The 13,844-nt window shown below is 36.9% G+C and overlaps 1 protein-coding gene across 1 annotated transcript in view; it reads left to right on the plus strand.

Annotated features, from left to right (window-relative positions):
- Positions 1–891: 891 nt before the first annotated feature.
- SdhA (succinate dehydrogenase, subunit A (flavoprotein)) overlaps positions 892–13,844 on the plus strand; it is an 88,951-nt gene continuing 75,998 nt past the window's right edge. Inside the window, exons 1-3 of the mRNA XM_070100020.1 lie at positions 892–1,061; positions 7,139–7,231; positions 7,364–7,558. Of these exons, the coding sequence (XP_069956121.1) occupies positions 1,002–1,061; positions 7,139–7,231; positions 7,364–7,558 (348 nt within the window). The 5' untranslated portion in view covers positions 892–1,001. The remainder of the gene's footprint in view (positions 1,062–7,138; positions 7,232–7,363; positions 7,559–13,844) is intronic.

Below are 13,844 nucleotides of genomic sequence, written 5' to 3' on the forward strand. Positions count from 1 at the left end.
GCAGAGATTTAAAAGCTCGTGTGAGTGAGTTTTCATCAGAGCTGCCTCCTGGTGTTATTACTGCAACAATATTATTTGCTATATTCCTCCATTTTAGGTATGAGAGTGGTAGGTATCGAAGGGGGACATTTTTGCGACCTAGGTGTCCTAAATTCCTACTTGTCTATGTTTTTTATTTCCAATTTGAGCACACATACAGAGGTACAAAAAAATACAGATAAGAGCAGCATGCCAAAGCCACTTATACTATGCATAGCATTACGGGCTGGCTTAAAATTAACTTAAGATTAACTAAGCAATGATGAAATCAGTGATAAAACATTAATGTAAACAGATTACTATAAAGCACAAGTGAGTATTACAAAGACAGGTCATATGGTTGCATTCAGTTAGGTAGTGATTCTGTTAGGTAGTGTATTTAAAAAATAATAAAGTTAGATTCGGTTTTAGGTTTAACATTTATGTGATATAATTGTGAGAAACTTTTAAGATATACAATTTATAAGGTTCAGTTATTCAGTATTTATTTGGTTTTGGGTGAGTAAGTGATCTTTGAGAAGAGACTTGAATTTATAAACAGGTAGTGTTTCTTTTATATTTACAGGTAACTCTGACAAATAATAATTATCTTTGTTATCATTTACTGTTATGTACATAATGAGTTACATTCAGATAAATGCAATTTTCCACAGGACCTTAATAAAAGCTCATACATAGGCTTTAAATTTAATAAACCAACGGCAATAAGGACCCCAGTGGAAATAAGTCTGACTTTCTAGGGGTTACTGTAGGTAATTTACATATATATTTATATATAAGAAAAGATAATTCATCCAAAAATGGTGTATTTGTACCTAAATGAACTTACTAGTAACTATGTAATACTTGGCTGGCTAACAGAGTGGCTGGGGACGAGCCTCCTCCTGATGCTGCTGCTGCTGCTGCTGCTGTTTAACTGTTGTTACTGCTGCTGTGATATCCTCCCATAATTAAGGCTAGCAATGGCGTCCTTATTAAAAACTTCCTCCATAGTCGCTGGGAAGCTTCTCCCACAGTCCCTGGTAGGTGTTACCTCTGGTTAAATCCAGCCAGAGTCTATAACAACAGTTCAAGTGTTATGTATGGGTGTAAACAGCTGATTTTGTTTGTAAATGGTGTGAAAATTTGGTTGTATGAAGTGTGTTTGGTCGCCAGAATATAGGAGAGATGTGCATCAGGTTGGAAAAATAGTTGGAAATGGTTGTAGTTTCAGGAAAGGATATTTTATTGTGAACCGGCTCATGGTAGGCAAGTCCAACTACACCCAACCAACCATTCCCACTCATAACCAACCATTCCCACTCATAACCAACCATTCCCACTCATAACCAACCATTCCCACTCATAACCAACCATTCCCACTCATAACCAACCATTCCCACTCATAACCAACCATGCCCACTCATAACCAACCATACCCACTCATAACCAACCATTCCCACTCATAACCAACCATGCCCACTCATAACCAACCATGCCCACTCATAACCAACCATGCCCACTCATAACCAACCATGCCCACTCATAACCAACCATTCCCACTCATAACCAACCATTCCCACTCATAACCAACCATGCCCACTCATAACCAACCATGCCCACTCATAACCAACCATCCCCACTCATAACCAACCATTCCCAATCATAACTAACCATGCCCACTCATAACCAACCATGCCCACTCATAACCAACCATTCCCAATCATAACTAACCATGCCCACTCATGCTGTACTGGTATACAATACCGTCAAGGTTAGACAATAGGTTAGAAAAGAACAGGAGTGGGAGTGACATGGACCTGCCTAGCATGGGCCAGTAGGCCTGTTGTAGTGCTCCTTATGTTCTTATGTTGGAAAGGGAGAAAACGTACAATAAACAGTGAAAAGCAGCAGTGTCATATATACAGTTAGAGAATGCTGTTAACATCTGTAGTTCAAGAGGAAAGAAAACAGTTATCTCCTGCAAGTTGTGATGACTGTGTGGCCCTGAGGGCTGTTAGCACCCACAGCTTGGCCTCACCCTGGCCTCCCTGGGTAAAACCCTTGAAATGGTCACAGGTATACAGTAGGCTTTTGCTGCTATGCCCATTCTTTCTGGGCTACAATAGATGTCACTCATTATGAAGGCTTACATTTATATCTAGGGGCCCTTTTTTTTTTTTTACCGTACCATGTGAAAACCCTGTATGTGGTTTATTATGGGATTGTTTACATATCAGTTATTTTAATTGGTTTGATGGCCTTCATACACTGTTGGATTCTTTGACATTATATAGCTAAATTTGATTTACTGCTGCTCTTTATTAGATCCTTCACTCTATCCTTATAGACTCTATATATAATAGTCCTTTGATCTAGTTGTCTTTGTTCTTCCTTTCTCTTAATTCTCTCCTCCGTCTTCAGATATTGCTATGGTCTGTCTGCTTTCTCTTTCCATTCCCAGTCTGTCTACTCTTCCTTCTGTTGATAGTTCAGGGATCAAAGTTCCTGTAGCTCGGTCTTAGACAAGCTTCTTATATTAAAAAAATTACATGAACAAGAAAAAGAACATTTGAGAAACAGGAAAGTAAAGATAAATATATACTAAATATATGTAAAAGTTTGTAAGATGAGATAGAAAGAATAGACCATCAGTCCTGCCTGAGTGTAAATTCACATAACAGGCTTCATTGTTAGAACTGTTGAAAAGGACAGTAATACATTTTTTAATAGTTGCTGAATACTGGTCATTTTCAGCAAACAAAAAATGAACTCTTGCTCAGTTTGTGACTATTCTCATGTTCAGTGCAAACTCCATGGCATTTCTACACTTCAGGATATTTTTCAGTATCTGGTGATCATTTGGCTTTAGAAATATTTTTCCAGTACTAATTTGGTACTTACAACTGTCTTTGGTTTTGGGTAGATATCAGTAAGCTGTTTTTATTATACTCTAACTGCAGTTTGGTTTCTGGCTATTGTCTCTTCATCTGTCAGTCATTAGAATCTTCTAATGTGCTTATTCTTCACATGAACATCTCCTGGAGGAGTGTCCAGCACTACTCGCAGAATTGTCATGCCCTGCTGACAATCTAACATTTTGTTGTGTTTATTGAGAACATTCCATATTCATATTTATCATCTTTCAACACCCTGACATGCTTTTGCTAACCTTCCTGTCAGAAAGTTCCTCATTTGATGTAGATTCAGATTACATATTTAACTGAAATTGAAAACTTCACTGTGACTGCCCCCTTTTGCCATTGTATTTGCTATCAATACTTCTGCCTCTTTACCCCTAACTTCATCACCAAGGTTTGATGCTTTATATGAATGTAATAAGCATTGAATTTTAGTTTGCATATATAATACTGCTTCTCCTCGCTTAGCGACGTACTCGTTTACTGACAACTTGGACTTACGATGGGCTTTTTGACCAGGATTCATACCTGAATAATATATGTTAGAGCTGATTTCCTCTGTTCTGTTTATTACAATATACAGTACACTACTGTATAAACATTTAAAAATATACCAGAAATGCTAAAAATGATGGTGCAAAGGTGACATTAAAACAATATCAAAGATGGTTGACACAAACCTACTACCATTATAGTATGCTCCTCACTTACAGATGAATTCATTCAGCGACGAGGTCTTAGGAATGGAACTCCATCGTTAAGTGAGGAGAGGCTGTAATAATAATCTTTATTTCTACAAGTACATGTTACAATTTATGCAGAGTATTTTGGGCATTTGGGTTAATTTAGTTTCCAGGATGCGACCACACCAGTACCTACTTGCTGCTAGGTGAACAGGGACAGCAGATGTCTTCAGGAAACATGCCCAATGTTTCCACCCACACTGGGGATCGAACCACGGACACTCAATGTGTGAGCCAAGTGTGCTACCAACTGAGCTACGGGACAAATGCTTTACATAGTACTGTATTGCTAATACTATACAGAATAATGTATTTAGTGCTCAGTGCTACTATCGTCTGTTCTACTTTGCCTGTGGAACTGGCAGCCAGTGCTATTTGTCAGGGTATGGCAAAAATAACTGCCTAAGCTAACTTGCCAACTTAACCTACCTGGAGTTTACCTGGAGAGAGTTCCGGGGGCCCCCGCAGACCGGTCTGTGACCAGGCCTCATGGTGGATCAGAGCCTGATCAACCAGGCTGTTACTGCTGGCTGCACGCAATCCAATGTACGAGCCACAGCCCGGCTGGTCAGGTACCGACTTTAGGTGCTTGTCCAGTGCCTGCTTGAAGACAGCCAGGGGTCTATTGGTAATCCCCCTTATGTATGCTGGGAGGCAGTTGAACAGTCTCAGGCCCCTGACACTTATTGTATTGTCTCTTAACGTGCTAGTAACACCCCTGCTTTTCATTGGGGGGATGTTGCATCGTCTGCCGAGTCTTTTGCTTTCGTTTTGAGTGATTTTCGTGTGCAAGTTCGGTACTAGTTCCTCTAGGATTTTCCAGGTGTATATAATCGTGTATCTCTCCTGCCTGCATTCCAGGGAGTACAGGTTCAGGAACTTCAAGCGCTTCCAGTAATTGAGGTGTTTTATCTCCGTTATGCGCGCCGTGAAGGTTCTCTGTACATTTTCTAGGTCAGCAATTTCACCTGCCTTGAAAGGTGCTGTTAGTGTGCAGCAATATTCCAGCCTAGATAGAACAAGTGACCTGAAGAGTGTCATCATGGGCTTGGCATCCCTAGTTTTGAAGGTCTCATTGTCCATCCTGTCAAAAAAAAAAAAAATAAACCATCCTGCCTAATTGTGTTCATCCCAAAAAATTGCCAAAATGCTTAGGTACATTGGTAGGTGCCTCCATATTAAATCAAGCACTTGGGCGCATGAACAAGAACACTACATTCACCCATGTCTGGGAATAGTACCAGCCTCATGTTCTTGGTACTGTGTAGTTACTTGTATCTTATCTATCCACAGGAAAATACATAACAGGAGCACGACAGGCCTTCTGGCCCATGCAAGGCAAGTCCTACTCACTTCCAACCATTCCAACTCCTGTGTCTGCCTATCCTACCTATAAAGCTACCCAAAATATTTGATTCAATGATGCTACAGTTTGTCCCACTCAAACTCAAAGGCCACACCAGTGCTTTCTTGTATCCTTTCAAAATTTGATGCATAATGAAATTTGTACTGCATACAATCAAAATGTGAATTCTCCCTCAAACACATGCCAGGTGTATATACGTATTCATTAATGCATGTACTGTACATTATTCTGAAATATGTTGGTAAATGTTACACGAGTTATGCAACTGAAAAAAGGAAGTTTGGTTTGCAACTAGTAAGACTAGACATTATTCACTGAAGCGTACAGTATGACATTTGAAGTGCCCCATGTTTGCACAGGATTTTTAGAAGACCTAAAATAAGAAACTGTACCCTTTTGTCCTGTAAAACATGTATGTTAATGAAGGAATTTTGCTTACAGTACAGTATATCTGCATAAAGTACATTTCTTTAGTGACTTCCAAAAAATATTTTTAACAGCCCTCACTGTTCCCAGATACCTCCCATACCACAAGACGTCTGTGGCGACTTGGAACACGCTGCTGTTTGTCTACCAGATAATATCCCATTTGAACAGTGACGTGTACTATTGCCAACTGGTGTAGACCTTGAAATACAATTTATTCTTATTTCTAGACAATAAATTAAATCATTTCAAATATGAGTATTATAACATCCAGATAATTAATTTGATGAATAAATGCAAAGTATGGAAACTTACAGCTACAGTAATTTATGATGACTAGAAGAAGTAAAATTTAGTACCACTGCTTATAAGTGTTGCATTTTTTATTTTTCATTTTGTACATGCATGTACTTTGTACAGTAGATGATAATGCAAACATGGAGGAAGGTGTTAGTTTACATAAATCAGTATTTATTTTGGGTGAAGTAATGAATTAATTTAGTACAGTTCTGCAGGCAGTATAGGTAGAGTATGATTATCAGAAAAGCAGGCTAATCACACAGGGATGCACAAGACATTTTGCTGTATACTTTTGAGGATAAATATTTTAGATGCCAGTCATATTATATGGTCCAGTTTACCTTATCACTGCTCAGAAAAAAGGTAAAAATGAGTTCAGAAAGAAACACCTTTTTTTTTTTTTTTTTTTTTTTTTTTTTTTTTTTTTTTTTTTTTTTTTTTTTTTTTTTTTTTTTTTTTTTTTTTTTTTTTTTTAAGAAATCTTCATATTCACCTTCTCCCTTACACCATGTTTGCACCCTTCACAGCAAAATTGAATTAAAGACACACACATTGCAGAAGATTTTAATGGGGTAGCTTTTCACTTGTGTTGAGCTTCAGGACATTATAAAACTGCACGGTGAAACATTGTCCCAATAAAAGCATATTCTGCAACGCATGTTTTCTTTACTGTTGTCTGCAGCCCCTCACAGCAGTAATACCTCATTTAGTATTTGTAAAATGTGTGGAATTATATTAAGTGTTCAGTATAAATGTTTATTGAATAATAGTATGTAGTACAGGTATTTTAGTGTAGAATATTTTTTTCAAATGATGGTATTGGGTAGAAAAATATGCAGCCATAACCAACCATTGAATGTGTGGAAGTATGTTAAATATACATTGTAAGTGTTGAATAATAATCTGTCAGTTTATACAGTTTTTTTTTTTTTTTAAATGAAGGCAATGGGTAGATAAATATGAAGTGTTCACTCGTAATGTTAATGCCTACTTAAACCACAACTAGACTCAGTGAACCAAAATAGAAAGCTCACCATTAACACCCATTGTGCAGGAATTCAGGTCTTATAAGAGCAGGATGACCTTACGCAAAACAAATACTATTGGTTTTTGAGTGTAAAAATAAATTGTGTTCAGCCAGAATGCACAAAGCAAGTTCATTCAGATACAAGAGATCAGTAGCATTTTGGCTATTTGATAGCATTCAGTTTTTTGCCTTCAGTTATTTCTTCAAATTCTGGTCAGAAATAATTGAACTGATTACAAGAAGATTGTTAAAGTTTCTATAGAAATTTAAGCACTTAAAATTTTTAAGAAAAGATTAAAGTTTATTTTGTCAAACACTAATGTATTTTATATTTCAGGCAGTGACCTTTGGTCGGCCAGCAAGTAATGCAAGGAACTTCCATTTCTCCATGGAGGGTAAATGTGCCAGTGCCAAAACTACTACTGATCAGGTAATTTCCTGTTTTATTAGTATGTTCATCATATGATTTTTTAAATTACTCTGTATGTATGTGTATTATTGAGGTTAATTTTGCTCCCATTTCATTAGTCTTGCTTAAAATTGTGATAATTTTCTTTGGCAGCTTTCTCGAGACTACCCTGTAGTTGACCACACTTATGATGCTGTGGTAGTTGGTGCTGGTGGTGCTGGTTTACGTGCTGCATTTGGTCTGGTTCAGGAAGGCTTCCGTACAGCTGTCATCAGCAAGCTGTTCCCAACACGATCTCACACTGTGGCTGCTCAGGGTGGTATAAATGCTGCTCTTGGCAACATGGAGGTAATTCTCAATGTGTTATTAGATGGTTGAATTGAAATTGATGTTCTGTATAATACTATGTATCCGTAATACACACACAAAAATTCTCATTGTGCACTTGACCCATTTCTTTACCATTCTTTATTGATGGTGGATGGCCCTAAATCTCATTCTTTACTTAATTAAACCATGCTTTTGACTTTTCTCTATACAATACAGTACTGTATTCTCAAACAGAATTGGTGTTCTTATTCTGTCACTGTTTTAAACCACAGCATTACTGCATAGTGTACTGTTTCAGTACATGCACCATTGTTAATGCTTTACTGTAGTATATCTGAGTTTGTTTTTATTATTCACAGTGTACACATGATTTTTGAAAATTTATATTAACCCTTAAACTGTCCAAATGCAGATCTACGTTCACGTGCGAGGGGCTCCAAACGTAGATCTACATTTTTTTTTTACATGCTTTCAAATGAGGAAAATAAAGGTCGGAACACTACGCACATGAATGTAGATCTATGTTTGGAAAGTTTAAGGGTTAAATATGATGACAATAGCCAGAATAATAATTTTCATTAACAGTAGTGTTTTTACAGTCCATAGAAACCATGGCCATTCAATTTTCTAAATTAAGAAGAGAATAATAAATATTGTAGATAAAAGGACACGATGACAGCACATTAATAAAAACATCAGATAATGTTTATAAGAAAAATCTGTTAATGATTATCGGTAACCCCCATCTTACCCCCTCCTTCCATTCCCCAAAAATAATATAACAGCCAAGGTTGATAACTTAACTACCTAAAAGTAAAATTATTTGTTCAGTACAATACAGCCTCTCCTCGCTTAACAACAGAGTTCCATTCCTAAGACTACATTGGTTAACGAATTTGTCGCTAAGTGAGGAGCATACTACAGTGGTGGTGGGTTTGTGTCAACCATCTTTGATATTGTTTTAATGTCACCTTTGCACCATTTATAACATAGTATTTTTAAATATACAGTAGTGTACTGTATACAGTCTCTCCTCACTTACCGACAGAGTTCCGTTTCTAAGACCACGTCGGTAAATGAATTTGTCGCTAATTAAGGAACCACCCCTTAATGATACTTCAAAAATATCACCACCCAAAATTAAAACATTCAGTTTTGTGGTTGCTGTGAAAATCCTTTCAATCCATTTATTGTTAACAGTAATGCAACATGAAATAGGTCCAGAACTTACTTCCGAGATATTCTAGGAAACTTGCATAGCTGATTATTTGAGTTTTTTTTTCAGTTTTTGCATAGGAAAGGAGTGATCTTCTATAGTTACCCCTTCAGGCACATGACGTTTTTCTGTAATGGTTGTGGTCACTTTTTTGTTTTTTTTTCCCCTCCCCTGCCACCCACCTTTCAATACCTCTCCGTATAATGTTAGTTTTTATTAATTTGGGCATCTTTATCGGGCTTCTGTGTTATTTGTTATACCTAATATTCTGGAATAAATATGATATGTAGATAGATAGTCTCAAAGATGAGCCTTTTAACCCTTTGACTGTCGCAACCCCCAATCCTAAGGTGTCTCCTGGTGTCGCAAAATTTAAAAAAAAAATTATTTTTTCTTATGAAATGATAGAGAATCTTTTTCCGATTGTAATGACACCAAAAAAACGAAATTTGATGGAAAACTGGCGGAATTATGCTCTCGCGAAGTTAGCGACCTCGGCGCTGTTTACAAATCGGCGATTTCGCCCACTTTGAGCCCTATTTTCGGCTAATTCCATTGTTCCAGTCACCCAAACTCATAGCTATTTCTTTAGAACTCCATTTTTTCTATCGATTGAGTACAAGAAATTGCCCATTTACTGATTTCAACTACCTAATAATGTGGTCAGAAATTTGCAATTTGGCCAATTTCACGAAAACTAAAAAATATGACAATTTCAAAATAAGGTCCAGAATGAACAATGCAGACATTCCTGGCTCTAAAATAACATTTTCTTTGCTCATCAGTCATGTCTCCAGGCCCCTCTGATATTACTCTTGCTTTCTATTTTGAATTTTTATTCAAACAAAAAATTGAAGACTTACTATTATGCAGACTACTGCAATACGGTAATAATTGTATAAATAACATCAACCCATTCATGACTGCATATTAGAATGGCTAGTTGGACATTTATTGGACAATGGCATCATTTGTTTACTTTTGAACATTGGCAAAAATCAAACATTTCCCCTACTTTGAGCTCCATTTCTAGGTTCTTTTTATAGTAAAATCAATCAAAATCACCGCTGTTTCTATAATATGTTTCCCATTCTATCAAATGAGACCAAGAAAACGAGAATACAACCATAAATACTATAAGAAAATAGACCACAAAATCGGCATTTTAATTAAAAAAAACGGTCGGAGTTTTTTTTTTCTCATGCACTGCGTGCTCCAGGATTTTTTTTATATGGTGCACACTGACCACACAGACCCATTCTCTCACATGTGGGCCTACCAGCTTTCTCCTGCTTGATTTGAAGCCGCTAGAATTTATGAGTATATATACGTCAAACACGGTACCTCATAAGGCGTATATATACGGCCGCGACAGTCAAAGGGTTAATTATTCAAGCCTTGGTTTGAATAATTAAAAGGCTCATCAGCATTCTTGTTTGTATCTGATCGTCATACCAGATCGCCAGTAATTTCTCCATTTCATGAATGAGGCTTTTCTGCTGCCTAATTATTATGGCTTGAAATCCTGTTGATGCTTTCACTGCTTCTTTTACTCTATCTCTATCCTTCAAAATAGTGGAAATGGTAGAATGCCCCAACTTAGTTATCGGCTATCACTTGCACTTTCTTACCAGCTTCATATTCGTTTATAATCTTCATTTTCACCTCAAGATTGAGAACCTTCCTTTGTTTCTTGGTGCTTCCTTCAGGTGAAGTCAAGATCTTCCTTTTAGCCGACATCTTGTACTATGGGATGCACAAATTTGTACAAATATGTAGTCTTGGAGACAATGAAAGCTAATGTACTGATTAACTGTAGGAAGGAGATCTAATTAGATGCTTGACTCTGAGACGCTGCGCTGCCAGTTTCCATGACCCAGGTTCTTGTACGGCATAAAGTACCGACTCGTTGAAGAGTCCGAATGATTAAACTCGGTGAACAAGGTATGTTGATGGTAATAATAATAATAATAATAAAAAGAATTAATGGTCACTCTAGAGTGGTTTGGTTAGGTAGCTGACATTTAAAGCACTGACATTTAAAGCTCACTGAGTTTAATCATTTATTAATTAACCTTTTGACTGTTTTGGTCGTATATATACGTCTTACGCGCCGCTGTTTCATACGTATTTATACGCATAAATTCTAGCGGCTTCAGATCAAGCGGGAGAAAGCTGGTAGGCCCACATGCGAGAGAATGGGTCTGTGCGGTCAGTGTGCACCACATAAAAAAATCCTGCACCACGCAGTGCGTAATGAGAAAAAAAAAACTGACCGTTTTTTGGGGGATTAAAACGCCGACTTTGAGGTGTATTTTTGTATAGTATTTATCGTTGTATTCTCGTTTTCGTGGTCTCAGGTGATAAAATGGAAAACATATTACAGAAATAGAGATGATTTTGATTATTTTCACGATGAAAACGACTTTGAAATTGAAGTCAAAGTAGCGGAAATGTTCGATTTTTACCAATGTTCAGGAGTAAGCAAATCACACCACACTTCCAATACACTTCAATTGGGGAGTCTGATATTCTTTCACTAGTGCACTGATATTATTTATACCATTTTTACAATAATGCAGTAGTCTGCATAACAGTAAATTTTGTATTTTTTTGTATGAATAAAAAATCAAAATAGAAAGCAATGGTAATATAAGAGGGGCCTGGAGATATGACTAATAAACAGAGGATATGTTATTTTAGCACCAAGAATGTCTACATTCTTTATTCTGGACCCTGTTTTGAAATTGGCATCTTTTTTAATTTGCACGAAATTGGCCAAATTGCCAATTTCTGACCACTTTATTGGGTAGTTCAAATCGGTAAATGGGTGGTTTCTTGTACTCGACTGATAGACAAAATGGAGTTCTAAAGAAATAGCTATGAGTGGTCAACTGGAACAACAGAATTAGCCTAAAACAGGGCTCAAAGTTGGCGAAATTGCCAGTGCGTATATGTCGTCGAGACCGCTAATTTTGCTGGAGTGTAATTCCGTGAGTTTTCAACCAAATTTTGTACTTTTGGTGTCATTACCACTGGGAAAAGATTCTCTATCATTTCATAATAATTTTTTTTTTTTTTAACCCTTTGACTGTCGCGGCAGTATACATGTATATACCTTTTACGAGGTACCGTGTTTGACGTGTATATACTTGTAAATTCTAGCGGCTTCAAATCAAGCAGGAGAAAGCTGGTAGGCCCACATGTGAGAGAATGGGTCTGTGTGGTCAGTGTGCACCATATAAAAAAATCCTGGAGCACGCAGTGCATGATGAGAAAAAAAAACTCCGACCGTTTTTTTTTTTTAATTAAAATGCCGAATTTGTGGTCTATTTTTGTATAGTATTTATGGTTGTATTCGCGTTTTCTTGGTCTCATTTTATAGAATGGAAAACACATTATATAGAAATAGAGGTGATTTTGATTGATTTTAATATAAAAAGAACCTAGAAATGGAGCTCAAAGTAGGGGAAATGTTTGATTTTTGCCAATGTTCAAAAGTAAACAAATGACGCCATTGTCCAATAAATGTCTAACTAGCCATTCTAATATGCAGTCATGAATGGGTTGATGTTATTTATACAATTATTACAGTATTGCAGTAGTCTGCATAATAGTAAGTCTTTTATTTTTTGTTTGAATAAAAATTCAAAATAGAAAGCAAGGGTAATATCAGAGGGGCCTGGAGACATGACTGATGAGCAAAGAAAATGTTATTTTAGAGCCAGGAATGTCTGCATTGTTCATTCTGGACCTTATTTTGAAATTGTCATATTTTTTAGTTTTCGTGAAATTGGCCAAATTGCAAATTTCTGACCACATTATTAGGTAGTTGAAATTGGTAAATGGGCAGTTTCTTGTACTCAATCGGTAGAAAAAATGGAGTTCTAAAGAAATAGCTATGAGTTTGGGTGACTGGAACAATGGAATTAGCCGAAAATAGGGCTCCAAGTGGGCGAAATCGACAATTTGTAAACAGCGCCGAGGTCGCTAATTATGCGAGAGCATAATTCCGCCAGTTTTCCATCAAATTTCGTTTTTTTGGTGTCATTACAATTGGGAAAAGATTTTCTATCATTTCATAAGAAAAATATTTTTTTTTTTTTAAATTTTGCAACACCAGGAGACACCTCAGGATTGGGGGTTGCGACAGTCAAAGGGTTAAATTATCGACATAGAATGACAGTTTCAGAAAGGGGCCTGCAACAGTCAAAGGGTTAAGCTGCCACGAGAGACAGAGAATGTAAGCACACTCGAACATGCCAGCTAACCCCTTTTCGGTGAACTTCTTTTGAACTTCTTCCATTTTCCTCTTCCAAGTGCTGCTGTGCTTCTAACTCTATTTTGTACTGTGGGTGTACAATAAATTAGTACAAATTTATAGATGAAATATGTAGTCTTGGAGAACTGAAAGCTAGTGTACTAGGTGGCTGTAGGAAGGAGATTGAGGTGCTTGATGCTGAGATGCCATACTGCCCATTTCCATGACCCAAGTTCTCGTATGGCATAAAATACCAACTAGTGGGAGAGCCCGTCGTAACTGCAAGTTGTCGGTAAACGAGTACGTTGGTAAGTGAGGAGAGGCTGTATACTATATTAATTTGTTTTAAGTGAGGATGAATTACAGCTCATATAACTGTATTGCATATATGTACATTTAAAAAACTGTGTGCCAAGAAACTAATTTTCAGACAAGTTTTATTACTGCCTCAGTGTTTTTAAATGCACCACTGAAGCTATAGACTTAATATACAAGAATTTTCTAATTGCTGGTGTCTTTTTCTGTCTCTTAAACACGCTAGTTAACAGGGATATCTTGCTACTCCTTACACTTTGGTCACACTTCACAGACACGCACATGCATATGTGTATACATACATCTAGGTTTTTCTCCTTTTTCTAAATAGCTCTTGTTCTTTTTTATTTCTTCTATTGTCCATGGGGAAGTGGAAAAGAATCTTTCCTCCGTAAGCCATGTGTGTCGTATGAGGCGACTAAAATGCCGGGAGCAATGGCCTAGTAACCCCTTCTCCTGGAAACATTTACTAAAAAGAGAAGAAGAAAAACTTTATAAAACTGGGATGCTTC

This window comes from Cherax quadricarinatus, chromosome 71, assembly GCF_038502225.1.
Source record: "Cherax quadricarinatus isolate ZL_2023a chromosome 71, ASM3850222v1, whole genome shotgun sequence".
Lineage (NCBI taxonomy): Eukaryota > Metazoa > Arthropoda > Malacostraca > Decapoda > Parastacidae > Cherax > Cherax quadricarinatus.